Here is an 18,293-nt window from a genome sequence, read left to right as displayed (position 1 = left end):
TTGGGATTTAGAAGACATTTGTAGAATCGGCTTCAGGTCTTAATGGGTTAAAATATGAAAATGAAGGGTTTTGGACATAAGAGGTTTTCACCCGACAGTGATGATTACATCTGGCATCCTGACAAACTAATGCACATCAAAGAACCTCTGCAACGCAGACAGAGATGACTGGAGATGTGGAGGAGAGGAGAGGAGAGGGGGAAGGGGGGAGAGATGAAGGGGGGGGGGATGGACAAGGGGTAGAGAAGAGGAGGAGTGTGTCTGTGTGCCGTAACAAGTCTGTCAGGTAACGACGGAACCCGGCCCAGAACCGACGCATCGCGTTGTCAACGCCTTTAGACGGAGGCATGTATGTGTACAGTGTGTGTGTGTGTGTGTGTGTGTGTGTGTGTGTGTGCGTGTGTGTGTGTGTGTGTGTGTGTGCGTGTGCGTGTGCGTGTGTGTGTGTGTGTGTGCGTGTGTGCGTTTCGTACCCGTCTCATTTTCTGCAGTCTCCTTGGAGATAGGCTGTTGGTGCTTGTGGGAGACCCAGAACGGAACGTCATCCCCTCATCCTCCTCTTCCTGAGAGAGAAAGAAGAGAGAGAGAGAGAGAGACACAGAGAGAGAGAGAGAGAGAGAGAGAGAGAGAGAGAGGAGTGAGAGGGAAGGAGAGACAGGGGGGGAGAGAGAGTGAGAGGGAAGGAGAGACAGGGGGGGAGAGAGAGTGAGAGGGAAGGAGAGACAGGGGGGGAGAGAGAGTGAGAGGGAAGGAGAGACAGGGGGGGAGAGAGAGTGAGAGGGAAGGAGAGACAGGGGGGGAGAGAGAGTGAGAGGGAAGGAGAGACAGGGGGGGAGAGAGAGTGAGAGGGAAGGAGAGAGAAACAGTGAGAGAAAGAGAGAGTGAGAGATATGTAAATCGATTCATGAAATTCATTGATTAACTAAATTGATTGGTTATTTGAGTAATTGGTGGTTGATTCAACAAATGAATAAAACATTGATGTGGTTTTGGTATTTCAGTACATTTGGTATTGTACATTTTGTTGTTGCCCGAGGTTATCCGACCAAGGATCAGTGAATCAGATTCAGCCAGGCCCGAGGCTGGATAATGAGGCCAACGACTATCATTTGCTTATCACATGCCCAATGCTTCATTTATTCACAAATACTACAAGAAAATAGCATTGGGTCAACACTTTAATTCAATAAATAGATTAACATTACTGTCAACGAGGAACTGCCCCAGCGAATGTACTGTAATGGTAATCCCGTTGGGATTTCCCCACAGTATGGTCAGTGATGTCAGCTATAGGGATGTGATGTCGGCTATAGGGATGATACGGCTTTCCCACCCTCTCATTTATCACCCCCCCACTCAGAGTAAATACAGGCTGGCTATGTGATAAATGCATAATGTACAGACAAAATTACACTCACAATTTAGGCATTTAGCAGCCATTTAACAAAATGAATGAAGTGTGACAAGCAGAGAACACGCTGACGTTTGTTGTGGTAGTTTGAGTTGAAGAATGCTCCGTGTGTCTGTGTGTGTTTGAGTTCTGTGTACACAGCAGAACATTATTTCGTTTTTTTCCTCCCCCTACCACTGACATATCAAGCTTGCAATTGCCCTATCAAAGCCACCGGGCTTATGGAAACATACACGTCGTTATATTAGCTTTGAGGAAATCACAGGGCTTCACTGATGAAATATGCAGACAATAAAGGCGCGAATGAGAGAGAGAGAGAGAGAGAGAGAGAGGGTCCAATGACATGACAGGCCATAGCCAGAGGCACGCTGGTTAAAAATGTAACGGCCCCTGAACAAAGCGCTAAGCAGGTTTCACAAGCCATTAAAGGAGCCTGCGTCAGAACCGCACGCTCCATGTAAAGCAGCCTCCCTTGTCTGTCCCTATGAGGGAGAGTGTCTGTTATGTACTGTATGCGTACGTGTGGACAGTTCTGTGTGTTTGTGAGGTCCCACATATGTCTAATGAACGTGTGTGTACGTGTGTGTGTGTGCGTGTGTGTGTGAGTGACACAGAGAGAGGTGTGAAGGTGCTCACCCTTGCTTTGAGTCTGCCCTTAAAGTCTCGGATGCCCCTCTTTGCATGACTCTTGGCCTGGGAGAGAAAACACACACACACACACACACACACACACACACACACACACACACACACACACACACACACACACACACACACACACACACACACACACACACACACACACACACACACACACACACACACACACACAGAGAGAGCTAATCAAAACATGCTGCATTAACATGCTACTCTGCTTTCATGTAACATCAAGACATGCTTTGATCCCAGTGGCCAAAAACACAGAGACAAAAGGCTGGATAAGAGCATCTTGCACACTGACACAAGACAAGGTTACGTAGAGTATGAGGAGGGCTCTCCTCAATGGGACCAACCAGAGCCGTTGATATAGAGAGAGTTACGACGCGCTTTGATCCCGTGGTTCATGTTATCGCTGTGTGCTTCTTCAACACCCATTACGAGGATTCAATGTGTGAAACTATACAGCCGTGGTTCCTTAACAGCTGGTCGGGACCCATGTTTGGGTCGTGGGCCATTTATTATGGGTTATTAAGTAAATAACCCTTTTTTTCACACTTCCTATATTTTGTTCCTTCCTATACGCTTCCTGTATTATTTCAAAAATATTTTCAAAAATGCCCATGAACAAAGTGACCGTTTTTCATACATACATACATTTCATACATTCCATAAATAAATAAGTAGTGAAAATAGCAGATGCAACGCACTAAGTGTTAAATAGCTCTACATTCTGATACTAATAATTGCAAAAGAGTGTTCAGTAACAGGGGTCTCCCCATCTCTCCAGCTCTTTAGTAAAGAGAAAATACATTTTCAAGAGAGAACTCTCAAACATACAAACACACTTGAAACTGGAACACTATCAAATTTAAGCTGATAAATGTTTACTCTCTCCTGATTGGCTGAAATTGGCAACACACCGGAATTTTTTTTTTCTGTCTATTACAGAGCTGGAGAGACTGGGAGGCCTCTGTAATAGACACTCTATAGCAATGATTACTATCATAATATATAACATAAATAACATAAAGCTTTCACTTAAAAAATAAATAAAAATGTTTTAACCAAAACAAATATTTACCCTACCTTTAATTATTAATACTGCACATGGTATACATGGTTTATATCTTTATTATTATTGCTTCTACACTGTCTGAGGAACCAGAACAAAATAATTTAGTTTTTTTTGCCAAAAAGTGCAGCCTGAGCTACCGCGGGTGTGCGGGCAACGGCTCGAAAGTACCATAGCATTAAGTTGAACTCCTAACGCTATGGACCAGAGCTAACTTTGAGGTACTTGTAGGTGCTGTTTGCGTGGTTCTACTTCTAAATAGTTTTCCTATGTGAATTTGCACACTGCACAGGATGTGCGTTCTACAGCATTGGATGAATTCAAGGGATCATCTTTCTTTTACATTAAGCGGCGGCAGGTTGAACATTTGTGGTCTTTGCAGCTAAACTTACCTTAGTAACTGCTGTGTTGATCAATGCACCACCTCTCTGGAACGCAGAGGGACACAGTGTTAAATTATGATGGTCTCCTAAACATAACGTTGCTGTCGGGCAGAAACCTTGTATCTCCATATTTCAACTTTGGTGAATGAATGCCCTACTTCGTCATACTACAGAGTCACACAAAAGTAGCAGAAATAGCCCATCTACAAGTTTGTAGATTGGCTGTTTTTTACAATTTGGGATTAAGAGACAGTGAAAGTGGTTAAGTGTGTCTGTGGGTGAACCAATGGAAAGTATTAACAAAAGCTTGTGACTAAATAATAAGTACTTTGGATCCATTGGAAGACAGGCTCTTTTCATTTTGGAAAGTAAACCATTATGGACTTACAAGGTTTCCACCGGACAGCGACGATAAGCAACATTCTTTGGAACGTGTCTTTACTATAGAAACACCCTGAGACAGGGATTTGAAGAAGGGAGGGCTGTTTGATTGATTTCTACTTTGAGTTCCGCGGACTGACTGTACAGTATATACCCCCATATCTCCTCTTTCTCCTCTTCTAAAGTATCTCTGTCTGGCTTGCTGCATCTCTCTCTCTCTCTCTCTCTCTCTCATTTCTCCCTCGCCCTCTTCCTCTCTCTCTCTCTCTCTGGTCTTTGGTGTGAGCGCAAGGCGCCGGAACAGAGCTAAATGGCTAAACAGTGTAAATGGCAGCCGGTCTGCGTTTCAGAAGTGGGCAGAGGGGGTAGAGGGGCCGAGGTGAAGGCCCCCCCCCCCCCTCTTATAGATCCCTGTCAGTCAGGAAATGTGAACTTTAACAAACCTTTGAAGAGCACTCTAGAGAACTAATTCAGCCTCGGCTGAGGACGAGAGAGAGAGAGACTGAGTGTGTGTGTGAGAGAGAGAGAGAGAGAGAGAGAGAGAGAGAGAGAGAGAGAGAGAGAGAGAGAGAGAGAGAGAGAGAGAGAGAGAGAGAGAGAGAGAGAGAGAGAGAGGGGGGGGGGGGGGGGAGTGTGCCAGAGGGTGGGAGGTAGAGAGAGAGTGAGAGTGAGAGAGAGAGAGACACACACAGAGAGAGAGAGACGGAGAGAAAGAGAGAGATGGTGGGAGAGAAAGAGCAAACAAGAGAGAGAGAGAGAGAAAGAGATGAGGGAAAGGGGGAGAGAGAGAGTGTGGGGGAGAGATGAGAAGGACAGAATAGGATATGAGAGAGAGAGAGAGAGAGAGAGAGAGAGAGAGAGAGAGAGAGAGAGATATCTGTGTTCCTGGTCGGTTCAATGGAGTAACGCTTGTGTTTGCTGCCAGATCAACATGTCATGTCGGAACGTGTCTTGTCGCGTCAAATCACTTCTGTCTCCCCCTCTCTTGTCTGTCTCCCCGTCTGTCTGTCTGTCTGCCTGTCTGTCTCCACTGTCCTATTGCACGCCCTGCTTCACACAGCAAAGCACACGTTCCCTACGTTCATTCAGCCCCTTCATTCCGAAGGCAACAGCAGGACTTCAAACAGAGAGACGTGTCAATCACACTCTCAATTAAATATAACTCTGGGGGGAAATAAATAAATATATAAATAAAAAACAGGGCCTCAGATAAAAGCATTTAGGTACAGTGAGCAGGATATTCAATGAATACCTTCACGGTATGCATCCACTGTTGGTACGACTTTGAATTACCTGGAAGGGGTGAAGAAAATATAGAGACAGAGAATTAGTTGTGTTACACTTAATATTCATTCAGCAAAAGCGAAAGTAATTTTTTGGGGGAAAATGTGTGGATGTTTTGTATAGAATTACCATTGTTGTTTATTTGGACGAAAACTTTGCACGAGAGGTGACAAACTCTTAACCACATGAACCCGAGCAGCCATGTAGGCATGTTGTAATAGGCAAATATTACAGCTCACAACGCAATGTATTGTGAGCTTGTAGATTTGCTATTTTCTGCAAAGACATTTGGTCTATAGGGAAAAAAAGATGGGGACCACAAATGGACCCTTTGGTGACACCAATCAATGAAGTGCTGTATATACTGGGTTTAAGTGATTAACAGATGTTTTGTTACAGTATTACTATGTACGGACAATGACCCATTGTCCTGCTTGATTGACAAGAGACGAGGCAATGAACGTGACAGAATACAATGATGGCTGTGAATGGAGCACAATGCCACGGTAATGCTCGACAGAAGGTATGTTACAGTATTTGTTGACTGGCTACCACTGGCACGTCCAATTAGTGTGCTTGCAAAGCTACAGACACAGAAGAGAAGTGTTCTGTCTCATATCTGTTATTCTTATTCCGCCCCTAGTTTGCCGTCTAACTGAAAATAACAAAGTGATAAAGTTAAGCAATCGACGGAGGAAAAAAAGCCCTCCCGCTTCTGAAGAATAGAATAGATATATAGGCTGAGTGGAAGCTGGCTTCACGGTGATGGATTGGGGCGCAGTTTGTTCTAAGGAGCTGAAGCCACGACACATGAGGGTGTGAAATCACAGAAATAAGAGTGCATAGGGTGGAGGGACAGCAACACCATCCTCTTATATTAAGGCAGAAATCCATCACAGTGTTGCAGAATAATTCTGAGTGTGTATGTTGCACCATGCAAACCTTTGTACTGTGATGCACTGACCACACTCATTTCTATGACAATATCATATGAATTATTTGACAACCCTCGTTTATTTAATTGAAAGGGATTTACCCAGAGGTGGCCCTCCTATCCAGAGATTCCAGACGCATGAGAAACAAAGCCGTGACACGTCATTTTCTCTTATCTCTTATAAACTCAGTGTTTTCAAGCACGTTCTGTGGACCATGCACATTATCAGCACTGCTTTCCATCAAGTGCACTCATTTTAGTAGATGGTAGTTATTAATGTATGCGTTCTCTCCTTGCCATGACTTCTGTTTTTATTGCTTTTAAGTATCACGTCTCGCCTTTTACTCACCGCTTTCATTTCCTAGATAAGCACCCTGGATTAACCTGGAGTACATTTGCAACATTATTATGCAAAACAAACACAATGGCCTTGATTGATTGGGGTTGGCCTTGGATCACTCACTTCCACAGAAGCCCCCGTCTGTGATCTCCTCCTCAAACATGTCGGTGAAGCCTCGGCCTGCGTTCAATTTGGCCAGACGTCCGTCGATGAACTGCAACCATAAATCACACCAACACGCTTATTAGAGTCAGGAGACGTGGGCACACACATGCACGCAAAACAAAACACATGGTTACTCTTAGACGTGCACACTCACACATAATATTATACAAAAACAAAACGGTACACACCAAAATCAAAATGTTAATCCATTTGGTTAGATTTGTACATTCTCAGTGGTTAACCACTTACAGTAAATCCTCTATTCTTAGTAAAACGGACCCGAGTTGAAACTGTATTTGTTCACATATCTCTTTGCCAAAAATAGCCGATCTACAAGTTCACAACGCGTCACAACGTGACGCGTTGTGAACTTGTAGATCAGCTATTTTTGGCTAATGTCCCCACCCCCCAGAATATGGATGCTGGGGTTCAGGTGGTTAAATGAATGTTGAGGATTTTACTGTGTGGCATTAATCCTGGCAGATTAGGCAGGTTGCAGGTAATAGGGATTTGGTAATGTGGAGCAGGTGAGGGATTAGGGCAGCAGACTACACGCTGCATGCTGTCTGAGACTTGTGGAAGTTTCATTTCCTCCCTTTGTCACATGAAGAGCATAAAACGCAAACTCATAAATATGGCCCTAATAACCCAGACAGCTACTGCGGCTCACTGGTGCACATGCACACACACGCACGCGCACGCACACACACATACATACACGCATACACGAACACACGCACACTACTGACGCACGTACAGTAAAAACAAACGCTACATTTTGCAAGCACACATGCAAGAAATGTGTGAATGCGCAAACACACACACACACACACACACACACACACACACACACACACACACACACACACACACACACACGCACGCACGCACATACAGCTTCTCTTATAAAGGAAATATAACACAAAATAACAAGAAAAAAAGCAGCGTACGAAAAACATGCAGTTGTAATTTAACAACCATGACCAAGTATACTACATAGGACAGGAAGAGCAAAGCAAAAAACAAAATAATAGCCTAATAATAGTAATATAATAAGAGTCAGAAACACATGAAAAGGACTTGTTCCTTTTTTAATCTCAGCACACACAGTATGAGTTGTGGTTCTCAGGCAGCTCGGTAAAGTCTGATTTATACTTGGTTGCGTATTGTGTTTTGCACTGAAAATATATATATAATTTTCGTGTGAGACCAACGTGCAACTAAGTACAGTATAAATCAGGCGTAACGCTTCAGTGCCCTGACGACCATGTGAATGTGGAGAATAATGTCTCATTAATTCATGAATTATGTCTTATTAATTCATTGATGTCCAGCAGGTCTCATTGTTAGTAGGGCACACACATTTCAGCCTTCAGCCTGGATTTGAATGCATGTTTAAATGTTCAAAATGAACCAATCTGTCCCAGAACAAATCAAATGGATTAACATTAAACTACTTATGTGTGTAGGACAGCTGCTGTACCAATGTGATAAAACAGTATAGTTTTGAATACTTTAACATAAGCATATTTTAATCATTTTTCCTTACTGTAGCAATATGTACAAAGTGCATCAATAAGCAGTGTTTGGGTGTGGAGCTCTGAGGAAATCCTGCTAAGTGGTTCCAAACACCACAACCCTCTCCTCCATTTGGTCAGATTGGTGGGGGGGGGGGGGGATTCTTCATTAGATGCTTCTAATGAGAGGTGAGACTGCAGGTTCCAGCCATTGCTCTGCTACTTCAGTGGTCCAATTAGTGCAGATAATCAAACCAAATCATCACCTAGCAGCCACAGCCTCCACTCAGCCCCCTTCCCCCTTCCCCCTTCTCCCTTCCAGCTCTCGGGCCAGACTACCTGCCTCATGGTGCTCTTTAATTAGATGTTACTCAACAATGGCACACTATGTGTAATCACCAAGACACAAAAGCAGGAATGACATGCACATACATACATACATACTGTACATTACACACACACACACACACACACACACACACACACACACACACACACAGTGTCACACATGCCCCCCCCCCACACACACACACACGTGCCCGCTCGCACGCATTCACACATTAGTCATTTCCCTTTGTTTTGAGCACAGAAATGTAGCAGCTACTGACAGAAAACAGAAAAAAACTGTTTCAGAAGGACTGATTAAAAGACGCTTTTTAGAACCTTGTAAAACCGAGAATGTGATGACTCTTTCAATCCTTTTCTTTTGTTTATGCCGTTTTTGATTTCGACTTATGCTCCATAAAAAAATATCTTGGACTAACAAAGACAATGGTGGTTTGAAATACATCTCTAGATGTATTTCGAACCACCCCATCTAATCTTTCCCCATGAAGTGGAGTCCATGGACTAAGATTAGACCTCTGATCTCTGGCGATTGATTTGCCAGATATAAACACAGAATTGTGTACGCATACATAGCCAAACAGATTTCATTTAGAATTGCAGTGTAATGTCATATTTACTGTACTGTAGCTATGCTGACCAACATACTATAATAATAATCGGTACTATCTTATCTGGTTGCCTTTGCTGTCAAAACAGTGGAAAAAGTAGGTAGTTAGTAACCTTAATCTAAAAAGACAAATAAAGACAGGTGGCAAAGCTAGCAAGTTGATTGATCACTGAAAATACCAACTGCACATGTTTTTATTTGTAAAGCGTTACTGGTGAACTGGAAGTGAGTGCTAGTCCCTCACGGAAGTTTGTCTTGGTTGATTAATGTTACACGGTTCTGATTTACAGTATGTGTTCTCTAGGTTCCTTCAATCCATTCATTGTCCCAATGACATACGATGTGACTACTGTGTTGTTCAATATGTACAATAAAATGACTGCACTGTGATGTGCGGTAAACTGCGAACGGCAGTCGCTTATGTTACACTATAGCGCTCGGGGGAAGCGATCCAAAATTGGAGGGTTAACTACCGCGGTTGACCCACCGCACAGCTTCCACAATTTGCCAACATAACAAAACAGTCAGCCTTGGCGGGTGTATAGCAGGCAGGTTGTCTCATACAGCCATTATATACAACACCTTCTGTTTCTAGGGAGATTCGTCTGTCATTTGGTTTTGCAAGGAATAAAATGAGAAACCCCACCCTGCCCCCGCACACTCTTCGATTCACAGCTTGGGAAACATAGCGATTCATAGAGAATGAGGGATGATTATTGATTGATGGGGAGGTATTATGTGAACAAAGGTTCCGTGGCAGTAAATTGGCAGAGCGAGAGTCCCCCCCGCAGACCTAATGAAGCCTGTGTTTCACTCGCTTTTGTCAATAAGAGGACGAGGGCTCACTGTATCAGCCTCGACTAATGCAATTCACACATGTGCGCGCGTACATGTGTGTGTGTGTGTGTGTGTGTGTGTGTGTGTGTGTGTGTGTGTGTGTGCGCATGAATGTGCGTAGGAGCCAAGGATGGTTGATAGGAAGCAGGTTAATGTTGACAGGTTTTCCTCTGCATTCTTTTGGCAGCCTCCTCCCAGTTACTCCGTTTCAAACAGAGATGGGCTGCTGGGCTGAACAGAGAAGAGGCTGGTTCCGGGAACCCAAGACGTGTGTTAGAGGAGGTGAGATGGGGGGGAAAAAAAGACAGAGATGAAATGCGTGTATGTGTGCAAGGTTGGTTCAGTGTCCAGCCTCCTGAATGGTGCAATAAACAAACGCCACTTTCAATTTGGTTTCAAAATTCGACCACGGATGTGTGTTTTTGAGAGGCACGATGCAGCTCTGCAGATTGACTCAGGTATACAGAGCTAAGTAACAGGGAATGAGCAGCTACTGTAGCTCTATTGCTACGAGACAACAAGACACTGGGGCTACATGGCGCCCTGCTGATGCCATATTGTCCTGGAGCTGAGGTTCAAGTTGCATCATCATGTGTGTCTCATGATGTACTGTACCCAGCAGATGGAAAGGTTTTGTGGAGGGTCTGTTGTCATCGGTTGAAATCTCTTCTTCTTCTTCTTTTTTTGCAGTAGACAATATACATTATGGATATTATGCTAATGGCGTGAATAGAACTTACTTTACACTGTGGTGGTGTTTGTAATTTCCCCCTAGAAACTGTTTTTTACCAAAAAGCCATGATGATTGTTTTTTGTTTTGTTTTTATGTCTTTGTAACGTTTTGTTTAATTTTTGTTTTTGGATGCCAGATGCTATGTATATGTATGATTGCTATGTGTTGTCTTTTTGCTTTATTTTTGTTTGTTGTTTTATTATAGATATTTACTACAATTGCCATATTGTTGTGTTATATACCTGAAAATGCCAAATAAATATATTGTTTAAAAAAAAAAAAAAGCCATGATGAGACATGGGTGTCATAAACTAATTAACGAGAAAGCGGTTTATTTTTTATCGGTCAATAATTTCAGTATAATTTCACAGAGGCATACATACAAACAAATAGTTGAATTGTAAATAAATAAATACGATATAATTGTCAGAAGTAAATACGCGTCCTGTGCAGTATCCCTCCGTAATAACCGGAGGCAACAATAACCAGAATCAGAAACAACAAAAAAATCCAACCTTGTACAGTAAGTGTGTGCATGCCTGCCCCAAGTGCACGAGTGCAAGTATTGGAGCACACACACACACACACACCAGCGCTTCCATCTCCGTGTGTGTGTGTGTGTGTGTGTGTTTGTGTGAGTGGATGTGGGTCATGGCCGGAGCACGGCTCAGGCAGACTGCTGGCCTCTCTCACTGTAGTGGGGAGAGGAGGAGTGGAGCAGATAACCACCACCACCAACCCGTCCTCCTGCACTGGGCAGGAGAGGGAGAAGATAAGCAGCTCTATATTTCCTGATTTATACTCGGCTGCTGCATCGTGTCAGCCGATGTACAAGCTCACGGCGCGTCGCGCCGCGACGCGCCGTGAGCTTGTACGTCGGCTGTTTTCCCGGTGCACGACACCGCCAACCGCAACTATAGGCTCATTTCCCAACGCTACCGCTCAGGCAAGGAGCTGTCCAGGGAGGATGCTTTGAACTGGCACCCGCTATCAGCTCTGCCTGGGAAAAATTATGGACTGGGGGCAGAGTGTCCAGCAAAACAAAAGGCTTATTGAGGTCTGCAGCCATGTATTCTCAGGGCTAAATCACAGTCACGTCACGGAGGTATTTTTATTAGTGCAGATTTTTTCTTTCTTTCTTTTTTTTTGGTAAGTTATCTGGAGTGTGAGTTTCGCCAACAGTGGCACAGTAGGTCTAGTTACTGATGTGAAGACTTTGGTTTGACTGATATTATGGGAATGGGATGACAACTCTAACACAAACAACAACCACACAGAAAAGTACAGAAAAAAGTACGCTAATTTGTTCACACATGTACAGTAGCTACTGTACGCACTACTGTACGCACTGTACTCACTGTATGCGCACGCACGCACACATGCACGCACACAGGCGTACGCACGCACGCACACACACTCACGCGTACCTGTTTGAAGAGCTGCAGGTTGACAGCCATGGACAGGAAGTTCCTCATGGTGCTTGATCGATGGTTCACAAAACTCTCCTCGCAGAACGTGATTGGTTCCCCCTGGCCAACAGCAAGAAGAAAGAAGTCAGATATTTTCCACTGACTTCAATAAAACTACATTGATATATATTTAACAAATACAATGTACATAATTTATACTTAAATGTTTGTAGTACCAGGCTCTTTTGCACATATTCACTTGCCATTGTAGCCCAAAGTGTTACTAAAATGTGCTTATGACTGATGTCACGTCAGACATGCACGCAATAATAATTAACCACTGTACATTATCTTGTGTGAAAATGAATAATTTCAACCCATTTCTTCATTAATGAGTTGAATAGTGGTCATAATAAAAAAAAACATGAAGTTTAAACAAAAGCAGGAAGGAGTGAGGGAAGGAGGTAGGGAAGGAAGGAAGAGGAAGGGAACATACAAAACGTGTCCCTTTAAAACGGACCCCTCAAGCACACACAGCGATATCCTAGCATACACACACTGGCTCGGCATCAACACATTATCATATTATTACTATTTCTTACATCATGTCTGTTGGCCTGTGAGCTATAGTCAAGAAGGATGACAACACAGAGCTACCGCAGGCCAATAGCACACACAGCCCCGCGGTCATTACCCATGCGTGTTTTCTCATAATTAACATAATTCTCACACACATTTCAGCGAATGTTCTAGATTCTTCTCTCTGTGTAGGAACAATGTGCTTTGTCTATTCCAGGCTATAGGCACAGTGGGACACATAAAAACAACTTTAGAGCGTTAGAGACTAGAGACCCCGTTTTCAAGGGCTGGGCTGGATAATACCACTGGCCCACATTACATTACATCACAGGAATTCTGCTCCACTTAGATCACTGGCAGTTTTAACCCATTAAGACCTGGAACGGTGTCATTTTTAGATTTGAGCTAAAAAAGCATTATTTTACACTTTGGGCTATTCAAAAATAGCAGATATACAAGCTCATAGCGCGGCACCGAGTGCCGCGCTACGAGCTTGTAGATCTGCTATTTTTGAAAAATTGTGAAAATGTGTGCAAATCTTTGAATATATATTTTTTTAAAGCGAACATTTTTAACTCAAATCGTTGCTTCTGGGGGGTCCCTGGAACAAAATATTTTAATGGGGGTCCGCGGCCAAATACATATAATTTTGGGGGTCCTTGACATGAAAAAGATTGAGCACCACTGATATAGAAACATACGTTTTTCAGAATACTGTTGAGATTTAGGAGACACGTAGAATCGGCTTCAGGTCTCAATGGGTTAAAGGAGCGGGCCTATCGTAAAAGTGGAAGTGACTTAAGCCCTAGTTGTATCATCTTCGCAGTCTCCATCTACTTTAGCCTCACACTAGACTCAAGATAAAATGACTGAGTGACGTGCTGACGAAGACTGCTGAGGAATTACAGCAGAATGAACTCCCGGTCAACTTTAAGATTTAAGTGTGTTTGCATATTTCATTCTCTTATTTTCTATTCTGAACTCCTTAATAACTATTTTTAATTGTAGTGTCCTTTTACAATGTGTCTTGATGATTTTAATATCTTTCCTAAAATGAGTAACTGATATTTTTTGAGCAGTGTAGCCGCTCCTATAAGTGGGGTTGGGACACGTCATTAGTACACCCTTCGCTGTACTGTGATTGGCTCATAATAGCACACTCCTCTACATTAGTACACCCCTAGCTGTACTGTGATTGGCTGACTCTATTGGCTGACTCTATTCAGCACTGTGATTGGCTAGCGAGACACATGATGAAATTAATACCTACTAGACCATACCCGGTCGGCGCAGCGCACCCGTGGGGGGATATGCGCACATGATCTGGCAACCCGGGAGGCAGTTCGTCCCATAGCTGGGCAGCCCCGTAACCATGGCGACAGTGTTTGACAGAAAAACGCTAATAAGAAGCTGAGATTTGATGAAATTGAAAAACGGGCTTCACAGTTGTGTTCAGATGGTAATGGTCAATGGCTGTGTGCAAAATCAGAGCAATTGGTCCAGCCAGTGAGGAGAACCGGGTGTCTTCACCACCACTACAGAGGTTACTAGAATTATAGTAGGATAGTAGGATAAATAGGACTATGCACTTAAGAAAAAAACTTTTTTTTTTAAGTGAGCTTCCATTACTGTGATGACCACACCGCTCACTTCACACTGGGTGTGATTTTTCCCTCTTTACACTAATGGCTGGAGGAAGGTTACAAACGTTGACAGACTGGTGTGGGAGCTGCCCCAGTGCAACCACAGACTGCTGACCACTGACCCAGCTGATGGTTCAATGCCTCGCTATAGTCTGATTTAAGGGTCGTTCACACTGAGCACTATAGCAATAGCTATAAGTATATTGTTCACCATTGTATTTGTTATAGTTGTGGTGAGGACTCTACCATCCACTTGACTTAATTTAAACGTATTTTATTGTTATAGTGTGTGAATGGCCTTTTATACGCACAATGCGACAAAGTATAAATCTGAAAATAGTTCATCTTCAAGCTGGTGATGCAACGCTTTGTGAGCTCGTAGATCTGCTATTTTCGGCATGGGACACCGGAATGCAACAAAAATGGTAATCGCAATCGGGCTTAAGGAGCACCGTGAATGCAACACTACCCTGATCCAGACTTTCCCCAACTCTTACAAGGCATTCAAACTAGCGACTTCCCGTGCCCACTTCCCTTGACTTCGTGTACTCACCCCCCCCCCCCCCCTCTCCCTCACCCAATGACACTAATGAATGAATCACTATTCACTTTCACAGATGCACTTTACAGCGGTGGCTGCGAATAGAAACCTCGAGCTATTTCAGGTCGTTTCGCGAGACGAGGCGGGCGGCGCTGCACTGAGCCGGTGAGAAGAAGACGACGCAGCGGGTGGAGGATTGACGAGGGCTGAAATTGATGACCTATATAATGCTGTTCTAATCAGCTGTTTGCTTTTCAGGCTCATTATCATTTCCCCACGTTTTTCTTACCATTTATGGCTCAGCAAGGCTCCGTCCACACGACCCCACCCCCCCTTCTGTCGAAGCATATGGGCTCGCCGAGCGCAGCGCAACGCGGGGCCTAGGAGGGAGGCTTTTTTTATGCCGTATCGGGACGTGGGGCGCATCCTCGGGATTCTCATCAACACATGTGTGTCTGCCTGGGTAAACACGTGTTTCACGCCAAGACTTTTATATAGATGCTGAATAAAAGATGTTATGGTATTTAACTGAGAGAAAACATCACACATGTGCTTTGTGCACTCATGCACACGCACTCACTCACTTCACTTGTGTGTGTGAGCGTGTGTAAGCCCACACGGGAAAAAGTGTGTGTGTGTGTGTGTGTGAGCATCCTCAAGTGTTTGTGTCTATGGGGAGTCTGTATGCTATAACGTCTGTTATAACAAAATGGTCCATTTCGTTCCGTTTGTACACTCTCAGCGTTAAATTGTACACTTGATTTTACAGTGAGCGGACAAGACGGCATCAATAATGTAGCGTCTCCACTCTCCGCTCAGGGTGTCCACACAGTCCAATTAATCTCAAAGCCAGAGGAACAAAGGCCTCACCATTTGACAAAACAGGGCATGCTGTAGCCTGCTCTGACTTCAACTCGATAGAAAGTAGAAAGTGGTGGCTTTAGAAAAGGGAAAGTCAAACACCAAAAGGTGGCTAAAAAAGATCCTCAAAGACAGTGTCACAGCTCCGCTGACATTTCACTGTGTCAGACAGGCTCACCTTTTCCGTTTGCGTTGGCTGGAGAATGCTAGAAGCAAACGGGAAAACTTATCACCAAACTCCTTTAACGTTCAAAAGCACCCGGATCTGACCACTTTCAGGTGAAATTAGACCACACATGACCACAGCAAGACAGCCTCCGAGGGCTAGCCATTTTAAACCGCTTTTGTGAACTATGTTATTTCTAATCTCACTTGATGTTACAAATAATGAACTAAACTGGCAATGGTAAAACATTTTTAAACTAGAAAATGTGCTCCTCGGAGCACAGGTCTCCGCCAGTACTGTTCCTGATTAATCCTGTCTTAAGTGTTACTCCGCCATTTCTCAGCCATTTCGTGATTATTCCTGTCTTACCTCACTTTGAAAGAGACCAAGACTCTTTCAAAGTGACACATCTATTTATAGGCCGCTATACGTCATGCGTCTCACTAGCCAATCAGAGCACACTCTTTCAACGTATTGTCACGTGTCACGTGAGGCTTGACCAATGTTAGCTTGGCCGAGGGGGGGGACGGAAAGTGAAAACATAGTCTCCTGGCGGAGACAATAATACGTATTTGTAAATACAGTCTTTCAATTTGAGGTTTTACAATTTGAAACTGAGTAAATCCCGATCTATACTTAAGTCGTATATACGGCGGAGTCCCGCACCAAAAATAGCAGATCTCCAAGCTCACAACATGTCAGAAGAACGCGTTGTGAGCTTACAGAAGTGCTATTTTTGGTGCAGGACACCATTGTATGACAGAGTGTAAATTAGGCAAAAAAGAATCTAACTATTTCTTTCGGCCAACCAGATATGGACTGTAAAACCCAGTTGCTGCCAGACTCCCATTATTACCCGAACCGAAAATACAACATGAGCTCCCAAAACATTACCAGTATTAGGTCAATGGACAGTGCTGAATCCCCGTCACAGTGAAGCAAATCAGGGTCCCGATACTATAGGCTAAAATTAAACAATACATATATGACAACGTGAGATGAGCGGAGAGGAGCAGGGGGAGTTTTTACCGGCTTGTAACGGAGCGCGTCGCGGTACGAGCCAAAGAGAGCGGCCTGCGCTCTCAGGAAGGCCCTGGCAACGCCGCTTCCTGTCGCTGTCGACTGCTTCTTCAGCTTACTCTTCAGGGAGGACACCTGAGGAGGGCGAGAGAGAGAGAGAGAGAGGAGAGAGAGAGGAGAGGGGAGCGGGGAGGCAGGCACAAGGAGAGAAGAGAGGGGGAGAGACAGAGCGGGGGGAGGGGAGACATAGAGGGGGGTAAAAGTTAAATTATCACCTCTGAAATTGGTAGAGGAAACCTCAAGCTCATTCTGGGTGTGAAGTATCACATTTGCAGGTCAATTCCAAAAGAGAAAAAGAAAGAAAATCAGAAAAGAGGGAGAGAGAGAGAGCGAAAGAGAGAAAAGAAAGGGTGACGTTCCCAGCCTTTCCCTCTGAGCCTATCTGTTCTGCTGCTGAGAGCACCTGCTGCTTCGCTAATTGAGGAAAAGATGGGAAGAGAGGGGGAGGGGGTGGTGGGGGGGGGTGGAGGAGGTGGATATTGGAGAGAGGAAATAGAATATCTCGCTCTCTCTCTCCCTCTCTCTCTCCACGTCACCACCCCCGCTATGCTCTCCATCACCTCCTTTGCGTATTCTTCTGCTGCTACCTCCATCTATTGCTCTCTCTCCTCTCATGCCCTCCCTGGCTCTTCTCCTGGACTCCCTCTCTAGGAGGAACTCTTGACATAAAATGTCTTTAATTATTTCCCCCCCCCCACTCTTCTGCTGGCTCCCCCACTACACCCCCTCCAGGAGTTCAGGCGAGGAGTTGGAGGAGCAGCAGGCTTCAGCTTGTTTTAGGATGACAAAAGATTCACCCGGGCCAGCAGACCCTGGGGAGTCTGGGGAAGAAGTTGTCAAGAGCCTCTCTCCTCTTCTCACCTGCTCTGCTCTGCTGTAGCCTGACTCTGTCGAGGACGAGGGAGGGAGAGAGGGTGAGAGACACAGACAGACAGAGGGAGAAGGAGAGAGAGAGAGAGAGAGAGAGAGAGAGGCCGAGGTTCCCTGTATTTCTGAGTGTGTAGGTTGTGCTCTCTTGTCACAAAAGTAAAGTTTGATCGGTTTGGGTTGCACAGTAGGTCCAGATAACTGGAATGCATCTTTTCGACTAATAGGAAACAAAAAAAGCCAAATAAGTTCTAGCCCGTCATTGTATGAAGTCATTTTTTAATGTCACATCTCATGTAACTGAACACAAGAGACCAAACAGCCGGCTTTCAATGCTAGGGTTTTTAGGAAAATAATACTGGCTGGGTGAAGTGAAAACAACAACAACATAATGTTTCATGAAATAAAATTAACAAAAACATTTCACATAACAAATTGGAAAGAGTGATAACATAACATTCACAAAAAAATTAAC

The 18,293-nt window shown here is 44.2% G+C and overlaps 1 protein-coding gene across 4 annotated transcripts in view; it reads right to left on the bottom strand.

Annotated features, from left to right (window-relative positions):
- The window catches only part of dennd1b (DENN/MADD domain containing 1B), a 158,487-nt gene that overhangs the window by 23,531 nt on the left and 116,663 nt on the right, over positions 1–18,293 (bottom strand). For 3 of the 4 annotated variants that reach the window (XM_084067680.1, XM_084067681.1, XM_084067682.1), the window contains 7 exons: positions 16,901–17,026; positions 12,100–12,201; positions 6,589–6,679; positions 5,160–5,200; positions 3,536–3,571; positions 2,048–2,104; positions 474–563 (listed from right to left, as the gene is read on the bottom strand). In XM_084067680.1, coding sequence (XP_083923806.1) covers positions 474–563; positions 2,048–2,104; positions 3,536–3,571; positions 5,160–5,200; positions 6,589–6,679; positions 12,100–12,201; positions 16,901–17,026 — 543 coding nt within the window. The remainder of the gene's footprint in view (positions 1–473; positions 564–2,047; positions 2,105–3,535; positions 3,572–5,159; positions 5,201–6,588; positions 6,680–12,099; positions 12,202–16,900; positions 17,027–18,293) is intronic. The other variant, XM_084067683.1, reaches the window with a different exon arrangement.

The sequence above is a fragment of the Gymnoscopelus microlampas genome (genome assembly GCF_963454915.1).
Source record: "Gymnoscopelus microlampas genome assembly, chromosome: 9".
Classification (NCBI taxonomy): Eukaryota; Metazoa; Chordata; class Actinopteri; order Myctophiformes; family Myctophidae; genus Gymnoscopelus; species Gymnoscopelus microlampas.
Note: the sequence above shows the minus strand (reverse complement) of the source record. Positions and strands in the feature narration are given on the sequence as shown.